Genomic DNA, 18,583 nt, shown 5'->3' on the forward strand with positions numbered 1-18,583 from the left:
GAACTGCATGAAAATTCCCAAGCCCATATTCGGTCATGTTATTTAAAGGAACAGTGGGTTAGAAATATAACAATCGACACGGGTTTAGAAAATAGTTTGCGAAGCGAAACCTCATTTTGGCGTAAAGTTTTAGAAATGCTTGTTAAAATTACTCTCAAATTAGCGAAAAATGGTTTAGCATTTCGAGGTCATAGGGGAAATTTCGAAGACGTTTACAATGGCAATTTCATTTCCGATATTAAACTTCTCTCAGAGTATGACCCAATACTGAATCAAGTTATTAATCTACCTAATCTCAATATCTCAGTCCGAAGATTCAAAACGAACTCATTCAATGTTTAGGAGACCGATTACGACAAACCTTGCTGACTAAAATAAAAAACGCGCCGTTCTTAACACTAATAGTTGACAGTATACACAGGACATAACTAAAGTGGATCAACTCAGTATTGTTATTCGATACGTTCAGTCTGTTCAGATCGAGTCCAACACACCCGGTGAAATACAAGTAAAATAATTGTTTTTTTAGAATTTTTCGACCTTAAAGATCGATCCGCTGCGGGTGTTGTTGAAGAAATTTTAACGAATTTGAGTGAGTTTGAATTAGAAATAAAAAAATGTCGAGACCAAGGCTACGATGGCGCAAGTACCATGAGTGGTGTATATTCAAGAGAACAAAGTCGAATAAAGGAATTGCAGCCTAACGCGATTTACGTGTACACACTACTACACTGCCCCGCTCACAATCTGAACTTGGTAATAAATGACACCGTTTCTGGCTCTACCGAAGTTAGAGAAGTATCAAATTTCTTCGTACTTTTGCAAAGTATTTATTCCTTTTTTGAACGTAGTTTAAATAGATGGGAATCACTTTATTCGTTTACCGGGGAATCGACAATTACATTAAAGAAACTGAACCCGAAACGCTGGTCTGGCCGTCTACTTTCTCTTATTGCTATAAAAGATCGTTACACATACATTCTCAAAGCCCTTTCAAAAATTATTTTAGAAAGTGCCAAAAAAGACGAACGAGATGAGGCCTCTAAAGTTCGCAAAACTATGGAAACATTTCAGTTTGTTCTGTTATCGGTGTTAATGACCAAAATTCTTTCACCGGTAAATTTTGCATCAAAGTCATTACAATCAAAAACTATAGACTTATTGACAGCGACTAACGTTTTAAGGAATAGTTACGACACTATTAAATTAGAAGCGATGGAAATTTCAAATATATGGGGGGTTTCTACAACATTTAAAGAGAAGAGACAAAAAATTACTAATATACTGAGTGGTGAGCTAGCCCAAGATTTTCGTTTTAGTAACGCCGAAGCTAACTTTAAGGTAAATGTGTTCAACAAAATTACCGATCTTCTTAGTTGTAAAATCTATTCCCGCTTTGAAGGACTTAAATGTATCGCGAATTTGTTTTCATTTCTTGAACCGAAGACGGCGAAAGAGACTAGTGACTCTTTCCGATGCCGAATTGATAAAGGCCGCGGACGTAATTCAAAAGGAATACGACGAAGACTTATCCGAAGCACTCTCAATGCAACTGGCGCTTTTAGTGAACACTTTGAAGTCTGAAATTACCAAATTAAATAGCATTCGTGATTTAGGAAATCTGGTTCTGGTTACGTATCACGATATGAGTACATCGTTCAGCAAAGTTTGTTCTTTGTTAATTTTATTCCTAACCATTCCAGCCGAAAGGTCGTTTTCAAAACTTAAAATTATTAAAAATTATTTAAGAAATATAATAAGCCAAGAGAGGTTATCTTCTTTAGCGATGCTAAATATTGAAGCGGAAGCGGCTCCATCTATGGATGTGTCAAAACTAATCGATTAATTTGCGGCTATGAAAGCTTGTAGAGCTTGTAGATGATCAAGAGTCCAGAGAGTCCACTGCATTGAATGACTATCTCAAATTAATGCGTCATTCGATATTATCAATGAAAATATTTTAAACTAGACAAAGACTCTAAGTCGCGAATTTTTTTTAAATTCTGAAGGGTAAAGAAAAATGTTGGCTGTCCTTCTTGTTTTTATACTCCCATTTTTACACCCACTAGTCAGTGACTACTAAAATAAATTAAGATAGGAGGCTCACTAGCTAGGCTGCCTACTAAAAACAAGTTGGCAAGCCAAAATATACCTCTCCTCGGAAGAATGGTCCCTAGTGGTATTAATTTCTCGAGACGACCCTTAAAGATATCTCCGCAATTCAGAGTTATTTACTAAAAACGTAATCTCGGTTCAATCCCTGCCCGGTATAAAATTTTAATTTTAATTTAAATAGTTGAGACGAAACAACCGAGTTTAATTTATTCAGAATATTATAAATTAAGTAGTTACAACAGCGAGTTAGACTTACTAAAACAATGCGCAATTGAATTTAACCCTATTTACAGAACAAGTTTATCAGTAAATAATACGAAGCAAATTTTAATGAAAGAAATATCTACAGAGGGTATTTGTATTTTTCTCGTTTACGAAATACTTGCCGCATCTTTAACGCTCATTTTATTTCAACACTCGCCCTTGATGAAGATGGTAGTGGACGACTCGTAGACTTCCTGTTGACGTTGTGGCACATACCGCATGAAAAAGACCAATGCCGTCCAATTTCCAATATCATATAATGACTCGCACACCCAGGAAATCAATGACTGCATTAGGAATCGTAGATGTCCAAATATCCACACCAATAAAAAATGTATTAACAAGAAGCGAAAAACTTACCCTCACAAAGCGCAGAAATGACCGTAGACGGAATAGTTAGTGCGACACCTTACCATTAACAAACATGAATTTTCGACGTTATTATCATGAAACCGGATAAGCTAAACAACACGACCTACACACTATAAAGTATCCTCCAAAACTGGACGTTTTCGTGGAAACAAAATAATCTCAAAAAACCAAAGATAAAAATATAAGATCAAAGAATAGACAAAAAACAACATTATCTCGATCAGTAAAAATAACATACGACCCTTCCTTTGCCTAAAACCCAAATACATATTATATTAAAATAATTTAAATCTTACACGAAATCTTGTTCTATTTCAATTAAACCAAAATTTCATACTCTATTAAATACGCTTCCGATAAAGCTGAAGGTCTACTTTTCAATGAAGCGTAATAAGCGTCGGTGGTTCTGTGGTAGGACGTCCGCCTATTAAACAGGAGGTCTCGGGTTCAAAACCCGCCCGATGCGATCGCAAATTGATACTAAGACGAATAGGCCTACCGTGAACAATTGGTGGAAACCCTGCCATTGGACGTTGAGAGGTTGCCATAACACTCAGCACTCGGTCCGTCCCAAAGTCAATAAGTAGGAGTTGGAGATAACGCACCCATTACAATTGGCGCGACGGTGAGCGTTAACGAAGAACAAATGCAACCAAACGCAACGTAATCGCAAAATTAGCCGTTAACGCTTACCGTCACACGGTGGTTTTGCCAACCTTTAAACTGCTAAAACGGTTGCTCGACTGCGTACGCAATAATTACAATTTGCCCCGAAAATGCGAACGCGTTCGCAGGCCTGACAGACAGACCCACAGACCCACAGACAGACAGACTGACACGGTGGTTGTATAACCCCTCCTAGGGTACAAAGTCCCCTCGGAGAGGTAAAAAATATCCTTATGCCCGACCCTTATTGTGGCCTAGAAAGCACACCGAAAATACACAGGGCGTGTAAGACAATAGACACACGGTTCGTAGAGGGGAGGGTCAGAATAACAGCCTGAGATAAATTGGTGTTTACAACTAGAAGCCGTCGCACCTGACGCACAACTTATCTTTTTCTAAGGTCGAAGATAAAATATTTAGAGACAGATGGCGCTTGTATTCTGAATAGAATTAGAATTAGTACGAAATTCAGATTTGAAAATTAAAACCGACAATAAGCACCAAAAAATGCAAAAGGCTGTACCATTTCACTACAAACCTGTCGATAGCTATGCCCCAAACGCGACGGTGGCGGCTACGTACCGATTGAAAATAGTACACACAAATCCCTTAGGGATTGTGTGTAAAAAGGAACCACTAACAAAAGAAAGCAGGGCAAGAAGAAATGGAAACCAAAAAAATACGGGGGTAGCCCGGGAAAAAATCTTTTTTCTTTTCCATCAAAAATGTTGCGAGTCTGAAGGCCAATTAGCGCCATTTCTCATTAATGTGATAGTGTTGTTTGCTTGAAACTAGTGCCTTCCATTGATTTAAAGAAATATGTTTCGGAAGAAAAGTAAAGATAATGTATCTAAATTATTAGGTTTTTGATGCTAAACGGTGATGCTCGGTACCGTAGTTTCATGTTAGAACATTTTGGGCCAATTTAATTTTGATATTTTGTTTACCTTTACTTAAACCAGATAAATATGTTTAAAGGGTTGAAAATTTTATTTTATTGATATAGAGAATTGAAACTTGATAAATATACTTTACAAGTACAGGGGATAAAATAGAGCACTTAGTTGGTACCTCCACCACCTTTAATCCAAGATGTAAGCTAGGTATTTGCTTCGTGATTATCAAAGCTATCAGTTTCGGTTTTGGAATATTGAAAAGACCATTAGAGTAGGTGAAATAAATTGGTCACTTGAACCATGCTTGAAATCTTTCAGATAATAACGTCCGCCATCTTGGAAAATGTCCGCTATTTTTGTAACGCGTGTATTGTAAAACTTAACAACCCGAATTTGTCTTGTCTTTCACATCGTACATATTTGTGTACGATGTTCGTCTATAGAGATTCCAATTCGTGGTGACGTGAATTATGACGTCTAGTGAATAAATATCTAAATAAAAACCTACCGCGAATTGTTACACGTGATAATAGAGACGAAATTTGCGTTTCTGTTCCTTATAAAAATATATTTCAACTAAAACAATGGCGTAGCCAGTAATTCGTTAAAGGGTTACACTGTCCAGAAGGGGTTGATAACTTTTCCTTGCTTAAGCCACTGAATTAAAAAAAAAGAAGTCAAAATTGTGGGAAATAATCTCATAATTTATTATTATTATACCAGATCTAGATTTGTTTATATTTTACAACGAAACAATTCGAAATAAATACATCATTTACAATATAAATAACCTTTAAAGGATGTATATATATACTATTTTAAATGACTCGCTCTATATTATAATTATACGTTTACATATTTAATTCCAATTGGATTTTGTTTTGTTTAATTTTACATTTACGCGTACCGTCTGTATATTAACTTTCGTTCAATCTCTCTTATCTAATATATAAATGAGAAAAATAATATTTCCGAAACGCTGTCTCTCTGTCTACGTTCCCATTATATCGACCCATCTTCTAATGTTGTCTTTTCCTTTAAGACTTTGTTCTTGACAGTCGCGTGATTCGAACCCACTAGCTATACGGTATAGGCAGAACCTCCTAGAAAAACATTGTCACATACGGAAAATGGAGGAGGCGCGTTGAACCGACCCCTTTCTGTAACTCTTTTCCTGCTATAACTAAGCTTTGATTTTTCGCCCTCCAAACCCCCCCCCCCCCCCATCGGTCGTTCTCTGTTAAAAGTTCATCCTTTCTCCGCGCTGAAACAAAAATCTTTCATTTTCGTGCGAAAAATCCATCGGCGTCAGAACGTAGTTACGAGACAGTGTGTCCCCACCCCTGTTATACGCTATATATATATATATATATATATAGTTTGAGTTTTGGCCGCTGTGTAATTGGAGGCGCTGAAAACGTAGCGTATAGCTGCCGTTCACTCTCTCTCCCTCTCTTTGTCTCTCTCAGTCGAGTTTCTCCAGATGATACATGTCGGCCAGGAGTCTCTCGATGGGGATATCTCCGATTGTCTCTTTGAAGAAAAGTTTTTCTACGACGTTGGTTCCCACCGCACGCAAACAAGGGATCAGCAGCAGCAAACGTCCGAATCTCGTGGGTTGCCGGGGGTACTTGTGGCGGACGTAATCGCCCAAGATGCATTGCGCCTGGTCTTGTAGCATCTCCACCGGATGCACGTCGCAAAGTCCCGGTAATTCTGCGTTGGCCGCACGCGAGCCAAATTGAAAGAGGAACGAAAGAAAGCGGAAAGGAGAAATGAAACGCCAGAGTCCCAAAATTTACCAGCGAAATAAAAGAGTAATGCTTCTTTTATGGTTTTTCAGCCCCGAAATTTCGACGCATTAAATGAAAAGCGACCTGTCTACAAAGGGCGCCTCGATATAGAAACTAAGGTTAACTGATAGTTATAATGATGGGAAAGCGTACGTTTTAATATTAAACACGTTCGTATTCCCAACTGTCAGGTAATAGCGTATACCCCTTTAGTAGTTAGCTTCCCCGTTACGCCTCGAAGCGCAGCGTGTGGAACGCTTTTACAGGCGGTACCGTTATTTTTTGTCCCGTTTCTTTCGGCGTCATTTAATGGGGGAAAATAACCTAAACATTTTATCATTAACGCGCATTTTTAATAAAAATGGAAGGGCCGTTTTACCTGGTTTGAACAAGACGACGGCTTTGAGGCAACTGCATTCCGTTCCATCTAGAGACAATTGTCTAATCCGTCTCATTATTTCTTGCATGTAATGAATGTCGTTCGGGCTGCAAGTTCTGGCCAAGCGAGATTCGGACAAAGACAAGCCTCTTTGTTTCTGTTGCTCGTCGGAATCGTCGGACGGCGATCCGGGGGGCGATGGCGAGTGGCGCATTCCTTGACCACTTTGGCGGCCGTTTTGGGGAGGGAATTTCATACCGGGTAAAATGGACATGATGTCCATCGTCACTGACCATTGAGCCATATTGAGCAGAAATAAATCCTTCCAAGACTCCTCTAATAGAACCACCTGGCAAGGCGTAACGTTATTGTTAAGGTGATTATTGATAAAGATATAAAGATATTTATTATTCGCTTATTACTGACCTGGTCACTTTTGGACAAGGTTTGAAAACTAGGCAAACACTTGACCCATCGGATGACCATAAAGAGCAGTCTGGCAGTCACTTCTTGCACGGATTCCCATTGGCCGCCGCTGATTGTCGGAGGAAGGGCGCCGAGAAGACCCGCCCCGTAGAGATGGTGAAATCCCGCCCCGGGGGGAAAGGCTCCGAGAGGGAAGCGGAAAGCGGCGGGAGGCGGCTGATCCGAGCCGCCGGAGAGGGACGTCGGAGGCATATGCAAAGGAGCGCACATTAAGGGGATTGGAGAAGAGGATGACGCCAAATGCTGGACGCTCGACGGAGAATCGACGTGACTTCCTGGCGAGCTCTTGGCGGCCGGAGAGGAAGCCGACGCCGGAGGAGGATGCATCGAGAACGGGTTCAATCCGCCGGCGAACGAAGGAGGCGCCAATCGAACGCTATTCCACAGGATCTCTTGCGACTTTTCGGCATTCAGCAACATTTGCAGCAAACCGGGAGACGCGTGACTTAAGAAATTGGCCGAAGAAGTCGGCAGGTCAGCCGGCACGTTGAACATTTCGCCGGGGTGAGGCGACGGGACGTGACGAGATAACGGGGTCACTGAAGCGCTCGATCCGTTCGAAGCTAAATAAGAAAAATAAACGTACATATTTATATAGAAAGGTTTCAACATATTGAAATAAAATGATATTATATTTAAATAAAATTTCACACGATGCACGAGGCTATACATAGTAAAGGAACTAATTATCATTTTTCTAGGGCTCGGCGTTAGGATAAGAAATTTTCCGTTCATTTCTTTTATATCCATATCTGAAAATTACTCCGAATAAAAACTTATTTGTGGCATATTAAGTCGTATAATAGTCGCGAACAATATCCATAAATAAACAGTTAATCGAATTTTTTATGATTAATTGAAATTTTGGCGGTTAATTTATCCGTTTCCCCGAGCTCTACATTTTTCATTTTATTAACCGCTCTCCGAAGAGAGTTGACCATTTACCGATTACTAAAAATCACGATAATTTCCTATTAATAGTTTAAACTTTGGCTTACCTCTTCCGGAGACGGAGGAAGTAGCCGAAGGGGAATTTTTGCAGAGGTCAAAGGGTAATTTATTGGCGTAAATAACGGCGGCTGCCGCGGCCGCCGCTGCAACGGCCGAACCGGATGGTACGGAAACGGGAATGGGCACTTGGTGGCAGTTGATTCCGGAAGGGAAGCTTCCCTTGCTGGCCAAATGCAGGTCTCCGAGTGTAGAGTGGTGGACGAGTCCCGCCGCGTGAGCGGCCTGGGAATGGTGCAGGTGGTGGTTGTGATGATGGTGGTGGTGGTGGTGCGAATGCGGCCCGTTACCTCCGTTGCTATGGTGATGCGGATGCGTTGCCGGGTCTTTGAATTTTGGTTTCCGGGGACCACGCTCGTGCTGGACCGCTGTTGAAGGAATCGCGTTAATTATAATCGAATCGTAATCGTAGTCTGTTACGCCGTTCTTCTTTTCCGGTCAATATGCAAATGACTCTCTAGAGTGTTTAGCTTTAGCCTCGTACCCGATATTTCGCCTTCTCCTTAGAATTCGTGCCCCCTTTGGACTTATTTGCCGTCGGGGAAGCCCATTTTGTCGGCCCCAACAAGCTAAGAGAGCGATCCAATTTCGCCTCGCTTATTGTTTGACGAGGATTTTGCCGAGCGTGAAGTCTCGTTTCACGCCAAACAGCTCGCCAACACACATGCACATTATAGGCCTTTTCCAAGGGCGCTTCTGTAGCGAATATTTCTGCCGGGAGAGTAGAATGTCTATCTAGAGCGGAGCCGGAGAGAGAGACGAAGACTTACTGAGAGAGAGAACGAGAGCTTAAGTCTCTGGCGTGTTTATTCTGCCGACCACTCGGAAAGAGGCCGAGCAGGGCGCGCTAACTCGCTTCTAGATGTTAACACGCGTTTGATCGAGACGACGTCCGAGACTTTTCGCTCTTTCGCCTTCTAGCCCAAAACAAAAATTAACGTTTCTAACATCACGCTCCCTCTGTTTACGCGCAAACAACCCCCGACAACGGAGCTCCCCGTCTCCTAAAAGTATCGTTTTCCGAACAACACTCGCTTCCGCCCGAAATAATTTGACCTTTTAAAATCGCCGGTGAATGAATTAAATAATAAACCTTCGTACGACCGCGTATAGTTTTAAATTAATTAAATTCCCTTTCTTAATAAAAGTATATCTTCGGATGATTGAAGCTCGTGTAAAATTAAAACGAAAATACATCCTCCCGGGCGTGTTTCAACATTTACACGCTAACAAATTTTAAAGGCTTAATCTTTTGTTAATCCTATTAATAATCCTCGGCGTGAATTTCGCGCCAAGATAGAAAGTTTCGTTTCGTCGGTCTCGATAACCCTCGTAAACAGCTCTCCATTTTAGATACGCCGGAAGACTTTAGTCGCGATTAGGAAACTAAACAACGGGCGGAGACGAGTGCGGCGGGAGCTTTATTTTAAGTAATAGAGCACCCTCCCGTCTCTCCGAGCTTTCGCGGAATATTATTTCCCCGGAAATCACGCTGGCGGCGGGGACGCGCGTTGGAGCTTTATGATTCTTATTTGCGAATAGATTAGCTCCGTTCTTCTGTTAACATTCTACTTCACTGCGACGCGCCCGCGTCACCGAAGCCGAACGCGAAGGGGCCTACGTTCAAAGCCGCGGCTTGGAGGGTGCGTTTGTATAGATCCTATAGAACCGACCCGCGTACGTGTACGCGTGTGTGAGAACGCGTAAACGCGATCCCGACTCTTAGCTAAGACGGCGAGAGACGCGTAATTCCTTGGCTTAAGAATAGGCGGGCGAGCGTTCGCGCGGAGCCAAGCTTTTATCAGAGTAAACAAGCGGGAGAGGATCGCGCGCCCCGAATACTCGTCTTTGCACCCCAGCCCAAAGCAGACCTTGATATGTAATTCGAATTCGAGACGCGGTGTAGATTTACCGTCTCTAACTATCTCTCTCTCTCTCTCTCTCACTCTCTCTCTTAGTCTTTTGGAAAACTCGCTGTTTTCTGGGATCGGGGTGAGATCGTGGTCCTGTGTTTTCGCTTCTCGACCTACGTGGCGGGGTCGACTTTTACTTTCCCCCGGTATCGGAAATCTTTACGGGCAGCGCGGGAAGGCGGGGGCCACCGTCGTGTACCGGTGGCGGCGGTGGTTCTTGCCATCCTTCATCCGTCACCCCGATGGCGAATTAACCTGGCCAACTAATTAAAGTGGTGTATATATATGAGGGGGGTACGCGCGAGGAGGTGATGGGAAAAGAATGAGAGGGAAGCGAGCTCGCTGCCTCCGATCGAGATAGTTTTCCGATGGGAACACGTTTCCTCGAGTCAGCAAGTTTCTGATGGGAGAGGGTTCGGACATTAAATCTACACGCGCTTGGCAACTTCGTAACCTATTCCCATTCGCCTCGACTCCATTAGGGAATGAATCTACTCGAAGCTACGCTGGATGAGACGATCGGGAGTCGCGGTTGGTAATAGATTAACGAGAAGCGACCAAGACGAAGGAAAAGTCTTTAGCTTGATAACGAAGCTTCGCTAATGGGATTGGGATGGTCGGGAAGTATACACACCCACGTCAAGCCCCCTCCCCCACCGAAACTTTGTCTTTTTAGCTAAAAGTTTTCCAGTCTTTCCCGTAATTAAGCCCAGATGGTCCGCTTTCCTCTTATAATAAAACTAACTAACTTTACGACAACGATCCTTAGAAAAGAAAGCGATTTCAGAAAATATTATCCACCCGAGTCTACCCCTAGAAATTTATTTAAGAAATTAATCATTTCAGGCAACATTACATTCTTTACACAAATGAAACTGCAATTACTAAATATGTAAAATAAAGCGTGTTATTTCTTTAAACCGAAATAATCATAATAATAAAAGTAGACCAAAAGGTCTATCTGCGCCTGTAGAAGTGTTAAAAGAGTGGTGCACCGGTGTTCTGGGACGAGCGCGCTACCAGGGTTATTACTTTACGCATTTTTTCTTAATTTTAATACAGATAAACGGATATTTTTATCAGCTAAACGCTAAACAACACAATTGAATATAAGGCGTAATTGAAAGAGCGTATAATTACCTTCTTTGTTCATGCAAGCCTCGAAGCACTTTTTGAGTCTGCAAGCTCGGCACTGATTCCGGTGGGTTTTATCAATGGGACAACGTCCTTTCAAATCTCCTTGAGCTTTGCAAGTGTACACTCGGTTTCGGTGAATGCTTCTCTTGAAAAAGCCAGAACAACCTATTTGAAATAATAAGAGCAACCATTTTTGTTTCAATTTTATACATCAGAAATCAAACGTTAAAATTTAGATCGAAATATTAAGTCTTTTGGCCCCAATTTCATGGAAAATAGGGCAAGGGCTCTTACAAAATTTATTAGTGGTGCTTGAAATTGAATCAGAAGGAGCAGAAGTGTATAGGACGTCGAAGATAGGTATAGAATAAAAAACTTCGGGCGAATTGGCGGCGTGTTATTTTAAAACCGGTGACTGGGCGTCGAGGAGGGCGACTCGGGCAAAAAGAGCGGGAGAGTCAGATTTAGGGAGAGAGAGAGAGAGAGATACTTGCCGTCGCAGCTGTAGATTCCGTAATGCTTCCCAGAACTTCTGTCTCCACAAACACGGCAGGGAATGTCCAGTAAGCGGTCTCCTGCCAGGCAAACGAAAGATACCCAAGATGAACTCACTAACGAGATTCTCCGAAAAATGACACCGGCCCACTTTGCGTTTTATCCAATCTCTTCAGTTACGTTTAGTAGAACTAACGCGTACGATACGAATCTAACTGTACTTTAGTCAAATATGGGTCGGAGAAGTTCCAAAAAGAAATAGGTCAATTGGGTCCTCCGCTTTTGAAGTACCTGTCTATTGGATACGGAGTTAGTTTGCTTTTAAGTTTTGGCTATGTAAATTAATATTATAGTTCCAATTTTATAATAAATAGTAATCTATTTAAACGTACGAAATAGGTAGGTATTCGGTTCTAGAGCTTAGGGTTTGGTGAAGAAAAATCCGTTTAAATTGTTTTTATCCATAACCAAAAATTATCCGAATAAAAACTTATTTAACTCAAATGAATTTAATTAAATAAATTAAATAAATAAACAGTTATCCGAAATTTTTATGAATAATCGAAATTTTGACTGTTAATTTATCTGTTCCGCCAAGCTCTATTCTTTTCATAGAATTCTAAAGACAAAAAGGCAATTATTTCTTTAGATACGCATATAGAAATGAATATAGAATTGGCAAAATCCTCTATGTTGATTTCTAGGATATCCTATAAGATATTTTGTATAGGCTCGATAGGGAAAACCTAGAATACCCTTTAGAATGTTACAAAATTCTACACATTATGACACAAAGTTCGTTCTTTAGAAAGATCTATAGATAAGATAACCTAGAAATATCTATAGAAATATATAGACTCTATAGCACCACCTCCAACCCCTTAAAGCTCGATAAAATTCTATAGATCTTTTTCGTAAGGGTTACTTCAACGTTAAAGTACTAATTCAAAATTAGGTACCGTGGTACTACGTAATTTCAAAATTTAAATATATACTATTACGAAAATTATGGAACAAATTTGATTAAAAATTATTATTCAAAAAAAGTTAAACCGAATTTGAATTTGATAAAAAAATTACAATAAAAATTGGGTTATATTACATTCAATGAATTCCACTTGATTCCGATTTAATCAAAATTATTTGATCCACACAGAATTGTATTAAAAATGGATGAGTCTTGATTAAATAAAATAATAAATAAATAATCAGCTAGGCTAATACCCAAGGCACCGCCTTCGGCCCAAGTCATCTTGCGACTTATAATGCCTTTAAACAGGTGGCCGGGTTACAATGCGTAGGAGGGTGGTGGAAAACCCTTAATGCCACGCGAGCCAACAACTTCCTACACTAACTAAATTACCGTTAGCCTCTACAAGTTTTTATGTACAGGGAAAACCGAATAACACGGGGTAAAACCCCTTTAACCAGTGGGGAGAGAGCTTGCAGTTTGAACGCGGAAGGAGTAGCTCCGAGTTTGCACACAGGGCCACAAGCTGGACTCGAATCCGGCTCCTCTTGCTGCGAGGCGAAAGCGCTAACCACTCCGCCACCTCACTTTCCAGTTGTATCCAAATTTGGACAATGGCTTTTTCGAAAGAGTAAATAAAATTCGGTATAATTGGTCAGTTAAAGAGACGCGATAGTCTTTTCTTTAATCAGCGGAAAAAATAGTGTTATAGAAATCCAAATGAGCCACGTACAGTAATTCCGTTCCCAAATAAAGAAGACGCTCGCGGATAAGTATAGACTTGTAACAAAAACGAGAATGAATTTCTTCGCTTTGCTTGTCACATCACTCCCACACCGCGTCGCTAATCCCCGATCCTCGCGCTTTCATTCTTCGCCATCCACGCCTCTATCCGGGAGAGCGGTTCCCGTGAGGCCAAAGATCAGCCAATCTACGCCACTATTAATTAAGAAAATGGGATCTTCTTCATTCCACTCCCCCCCCCCCCCGGGTATTTCTTTTTAGATTTAATATCTTACACACAGCTCATCTCCGCGCTACCTGGCGGGCGGTGGTAGAAACGGCTCTTCTTCGCCAATTTCCTTCTCGGTTATAATTGCGTGTGTTTTACCAACTTAGTTGCCTACCATTCTCACTCTCTTAATGGAATTTCTTCGCCGTACGAGAAAAATTTAACGACTATCCTGGTCAGACGCGGACGGTACCCTTCCCTCCCGAGTTCTCCGCACTATCACCTACTCGCTGTACGGTGGCGAAAGGCTCGTCTACCCCTTTCTTAATGAGTAAAGGACGGCGATGAATGGGCGAAGATTTCTTATGTTTAACTTGCGATTAAGCGCGAGGGGGTCCTTCTCGAGGTTCTTTTTGAGCAGCGGCTCTCCTTTCGGCAGCTCCTTCGGACCCTTCTTGATTTTTCCGTTTTACTTTGCAAATTACTTCTCTCGAGTTCTTTGCTTTGACCCGAGAGAGGCGAGTTTGGCCGGCTACCAGTTTTCTTCACGGCGCGGACGCTTCTTGTTTGCCCCGTTTCGGGCCACGCGTCACCTGCGAGCTTAAGTAGGATTAAGAAATTCTTTAGTTCTTATATTTGAATGAGAGACGAATGCCCTGAACGTCGTAGAAGATAAAGCCGCCGCTTCTTTTACGGAAGTTTTGTCGTGCGATTGAATTTAGAAAAGCGTTAATTAAGTTCGGGTTTAAAATATATTCCTTAATGAATTCGTCTTGATCGAGATCCCCTTTTAATTTTAATAGCTTTTCAATTAATAACCGTCTTTGTCTTTCTCTCTATATAGCTATATACAGCGTCTTTCGACTCTTTTTTTCTTTATTTTAGGATTTAAAGTTCGCTTAAATGAAATTTATATATCTTATTTGAGTTAGATCTAATTACCTTCGAAATAGGGGATAAAATAGATGTTCGTTCCTTAATATATGCTAATAAAAACGTTTTCTATACACAGAAAAAATGTGTTCAGATATTGAACACAATACATGAACACCATCATGCATCACTTTTCTGCTCGTGTTCAAAAACGATAACGTGTTCAATTAGAAATATGGTTAGGTTTTGAACGTGTTCAATTAGAAATATGGTCAGGTTCCGAACGTGTTCAAGTGGAAATGTGTTCTAAATGTATTGTGTTCAGGTTTTGTACATGAGTTACTGGAAATGTTCCGCTTGTGAACATATTGAAAATCTCCGGACCCTTATACTGTTATAAAAACCTTTAAATTGAATATTTATTAATATTAAAAGACTAGTTACAAAACGAAGCTCTTGGATGGTCTAAAAAACTGTTAAAAACTATTTTATTTTTCAGTTAATATAGCTTAAATTATTAGATCAGGGTTTTCTACACTTTGATAAAGTAGTCACTAACACTTGTAAGTGAAACTTTAGGCCTTGGCAGGAAAAGTAATAATGTAACCATTTATTCTGCATTTGTAAATTACTAGTACAATAGTTTCTAAAACTATTTTTAAGTTTAAACAAGTCAGTAAATAAACTAAAACCTACCAAACTTTACGACAAAGGCGCGAAAGATATCCTATGTGATTTTTTTACGCGAATTCTGAAACTTTCTAGATAAGAGGCCGGAAATCGCGGTAAAGCCGAATGTAGATTTTATCGTTATAGAACACGAAACCATAGATCATGTCCTTGAATTAACATGTTCACAGAACAAGTGTTCAGGTTTTGTGTTTAGGATTTCCATTTTCATCTATTTCGAAGGGAATAACACTAGGAGAATGGCAATGTGTTTACAATAGAACACATTTTAGTCTTCGTAACATTTTCAATCGTTCAAATTCTAATCGTGTTTACGTATAGAACATTTAAATGTGTTCAAAACCTAAACACACTTTTTTCTGTGTAGGGCATGATACGCGAACGAATTTAAAAGAAACTTTGGTGGTAAAATCCTTTAACTTTTTAAGGTAATTTAATTATATCAGGAGCTCGTCAGATAGAGTATTCAACTTCGACGTACGTACGCCAAGGCAAGACGTCATTGATAAAATTTCCAAATAAGAAAACCAGGGGTATGAAACCAAAGGTCAGACAAGTGATTGTGACTGTCTGTTGTCGTTGGTCTCTTGTTGGTTTGCAGTTCGTGATGAAATGTTTAGGACTGTTTTGCTTTTTATAATTATATTATTTTTCATTGGAGGCGTTCAGTAACTCTAAAAAAGCTCAGCGCTGACTCCGCTCAATGGTCGGCGTTTTTTTACTGAACGAGTTTTTCGACTTCCGGTTTTGACGTCACGTTGCCCGTCCGTTGAGCAACGAAGCCATCGGGTGTAAGAGCAGGTTTTTCCGTTGCTCAACGGTCAGGTGACGTCGCAGCACGGAGTAAGGCTAGCTGCAGGCGCCGCCATAGACGATATTTTACAAGTTTTACAACAAGCGTAAAAAGCGTCCAACAAGATCCTACGTCACGTTAGCAACGGTCTCAACGAAAATAAGTTTTCAGATACTTCGTTGAGAGTTATTGAACGCAGCCTGTGACTCTGAATTTTACCTCACGTATTTACTTTTAATATTAGAAGTAACGCGAGTGTAGATAGTTTTCTTACTTCAGACTTAACGTAACAGAAATATCAACATAAGCAGCTTCAGGCTCTACACTTTTTTTTGACGTAGCGGAATCGCTTACTCTCGTTTCTGGAAAAACGGATGGTGAATACTCCGAGTCCTAGCCTGACGAACTCCTGATAATATTGTAAATCTGTTTTGAATCTATAATAACCTATTCATTTTGAATTTCCTCTAACGTACCCTTCATTGACTAGTTAGTGCAGTTTAAGAAAGTCATCCTTTATATTATAAGGTATTTTATATTTTACTATTCGTAAATTGCGGTTTAAAATTGAGTCACTTCCGCTCGATGAAAATGCTTGTTTTTCGGCATGGAAGTATCCAATCGGATAAGACATTTGCTTTATTAAAGTTCCGTTTTCTTTCTACCCTTAAAATATTGCTTATCACTAGTAGCGGCTTCAAGTTCAGCGCTTTTCCAAGCTGAAGCGGAAAATATTTTGTTCGAAACAGATTGTTGCAGTTTTTAAGAATATTTGCCCGCTACTAGCTAGCGTGAAAATGAAACTTAATTCAATCTAAATGGGCGTTACTTTATAAATAGTGAAATCACGATTTTCGAGATTGGGTAATGCCGTTTCCGGAGCCGTACGCGAAAACAAAGTGTATTCTCACTTTTCTCCATTCCAGCCTCACAGACTGGTCTCGCAATTCCTTTCTCTCACCTCCATGACCAAACAGTCTAGAAAAATAAACGGAAGATCAACATATAGTTAAGCAATACTGGTAGATTTTTCTCTAATTAACTAAACACTAAGTTCACACTACGGGGCTTTTTTTATCCGACAATTTTTGTCATAGCGCGCGTGCCAACAACCGCGGCCGATTTTTAATCGCAATTAATCGAAACTAGTTGGAGAGACAAAAATTGTCGAGCGAACTGAAGTTCTAAAGGAGACTGCGGCGGATGAAGAGTGGGCTTCGTAAAAGGTAAAAAAAGAGATAGTCTCACCTGTAATAACAAGCGATCTTGATATCGCTCTGACGTCTCCGGAACGAGGCGCGAAAGGCGAAAAGAACGTTTCTTCCGGTGAAAGGCGATTATACGCGTATAGAGGAGGTGCGCGAACTGTTGGGCCTGACAATCACTCTTTCGGCGCTGGAGAAACGGACGTGTTATTCTTCAAGCGGCGGATAGGAAAATGAAAGAGTTACTTTGAGAAATGAACTTCTTCCGTCTTATTATCTTTTCGTTATAAGGAAAAGATGCGGAAAATTTGGCAAAACAGAGCGAGAGCGGATGCGGCCTGCCTAACAGCGGAAGCGGCCAATAAGCCAAAGGAGTTACAAATGGCACCACTGACCGGGTACTAAGTTCGTTTTATACTCCACTCCTCCGATATTTTCACCTTTCCCCCCTTCCGCAGCGCGACCCCCGGCTCGTTTCGTCTTAATATCGCTCTTCTTCCACGCCTGCGCGGGCCGGGCAGACGAGTCGGCAATGTGGCCTCGAGTCCACCCGCGGACGCCAGCGAGCAGCCACTGACGTCGTCGAAGGTAAGCTCGTCGTCAAACGCCACTCTATAACTTAACAATTTAGCCGTTCCGTAAATACGCGAGTAAATCGTGGCGAAACGAAGGGCGTTAACGTTCGGGAGTCGCCGTCGACGACGAGCTTGTAGAGAGAATTATATTGTTTGGGAAAATACCCAGGTGTTCGCCGCGGCTCGTCCTTCTCTGATCCCGACGCTCCCGGATTGGCAGAGGCTGAGTCGCTGCTCCGGGGGTGGCCGACGCGAAAAGGGGACAAAAACACGCGGCGAGAGGACGATTTAAACGGAGTAAAGGATGGATACTCCGGAACGCGAACCCCTCCCGACCCTCTTCATTTTTGGAGAATATCTGGATTGTTTATGGCGCGCAGTCGAGGGGACTCTCTCTCTCTCCATCTCTTCCGCATCTCTTTACTTTCTAACTTTTTAGTTTATTCCATTATAAAAATTTCGGCCAGACATATTTTCTCGGAAATTAATTAACGGCGGGGTTTTTGGAAAATAGAGATTTTTAACTATTCGCGAGCACGCTTTTCCTAATTATTGAGGAACAGACTCGGCGCTAACTCGCACGCTTTTCCGAGGGCGATTTTTGATTAATTTTGTCCGCCAAAAACGCGAGTTAATGTCTAGATTCGAACGGCGAACGTTATTAATATTAGCCGAGTGCTTCAGGAGGGTACATTTTTGTTCCGAGTACTCGCTTTCCAAGTTTGCTTAAGACCGAAAAAAATTATTTTAAATAACGCTAATTACTTTATATAGACTCATAAGGAAGTCATATACCCGCCTACGCGTAAACTATTTGTTAAAATGATAATAGGACATTTATTCAAGCGATTTACGACACTTTTTGGTTTGTCATAAAGCGTCAAGACCAATAAACTCGTAAATATCGTAATCACGAGCTAAGGTTACAAGGACAATCGCCATGTATTTTACCGAGTAAATTTGTTTGAAATTGGCGCAATCTTTGCTAAACACTCTCGCTC

At 41.0% G+C, this 18,583-nt stretch overlaps 1 protein-coding gene across 1 annotated transcript; it reads right to left on the bottom strand.

Moving 5' to 3' along the window:
- Positions 1 to 5,726: 5,726 nt before the first annotated feature.
- Positions 5,727 to 17,078, bottom strand: dsf (nuclear receptor dissatisfaction). Its single transcript, XM_090157177.1, has 10 exons — positions 17,051 to 17,078; positions 16,714 to 16,780; positions 11,524 to 11,604; positions 11,033 to 11,194; positions 7,970 to 8,347; positions 6,912 to 7,534; positions 6,744 to 6,834; positions 6,650 to 6,701; positions 6,486 to 6,601; positions 5,727 to 6,029 (listed from the first exon to the last, which is right to left on the bottom strand). Exons 2-10 carry the CDS (start codon positions 16,721 to 16,723, stop codon positions 5,779 to 5,781), a joined length of 1,764 nt encoding a protein of 587 aa, XP_090013303.1. The 5' UTR covers positions 16,724 to 16,780; positions 17,051 to 17,078; the 3' UTR covers positions 5,727 to 5,778.
- Between the last annotated feature and the right edge of the window lie 1,505 nt (positions 17,079 to 18,583).

This window comes from Leiobunum rupestre, chromosome 8 (assembly GCF_980474605.1).
Source record: "Leiobunum rupestre chromosome 8, qqLeiRupe1.1.hap1, whole genome shotgun sequence".
NCBI classification, from domain to species: Eukaryota; Metazoa; Arthropoda; class Arachnida; order Opiliones; family Sclerosomatidae; genus Leiobunum; species Leiobunum rupestre.

Bases quoted from the DNA above. Each gene is read 5' to 3' on its own strand.
- dsf (XM_090157177.1), bottom strand. The intron at 11,195-11,523 runs GCAAGTATCTCT...TATTTCAAATAG, and splicing joins CGGAATCTACAGCTGCGACG to GTTGTTCTGGCTTTTTCAAG. The intron at 6,835-6,911 runs GTCAGTAATAAG...ACGCCTTGCCAG, and splicing joins CCTTGTCCAAAAGTGACCAG to GTGGTTCTATTAGAGGAGTC.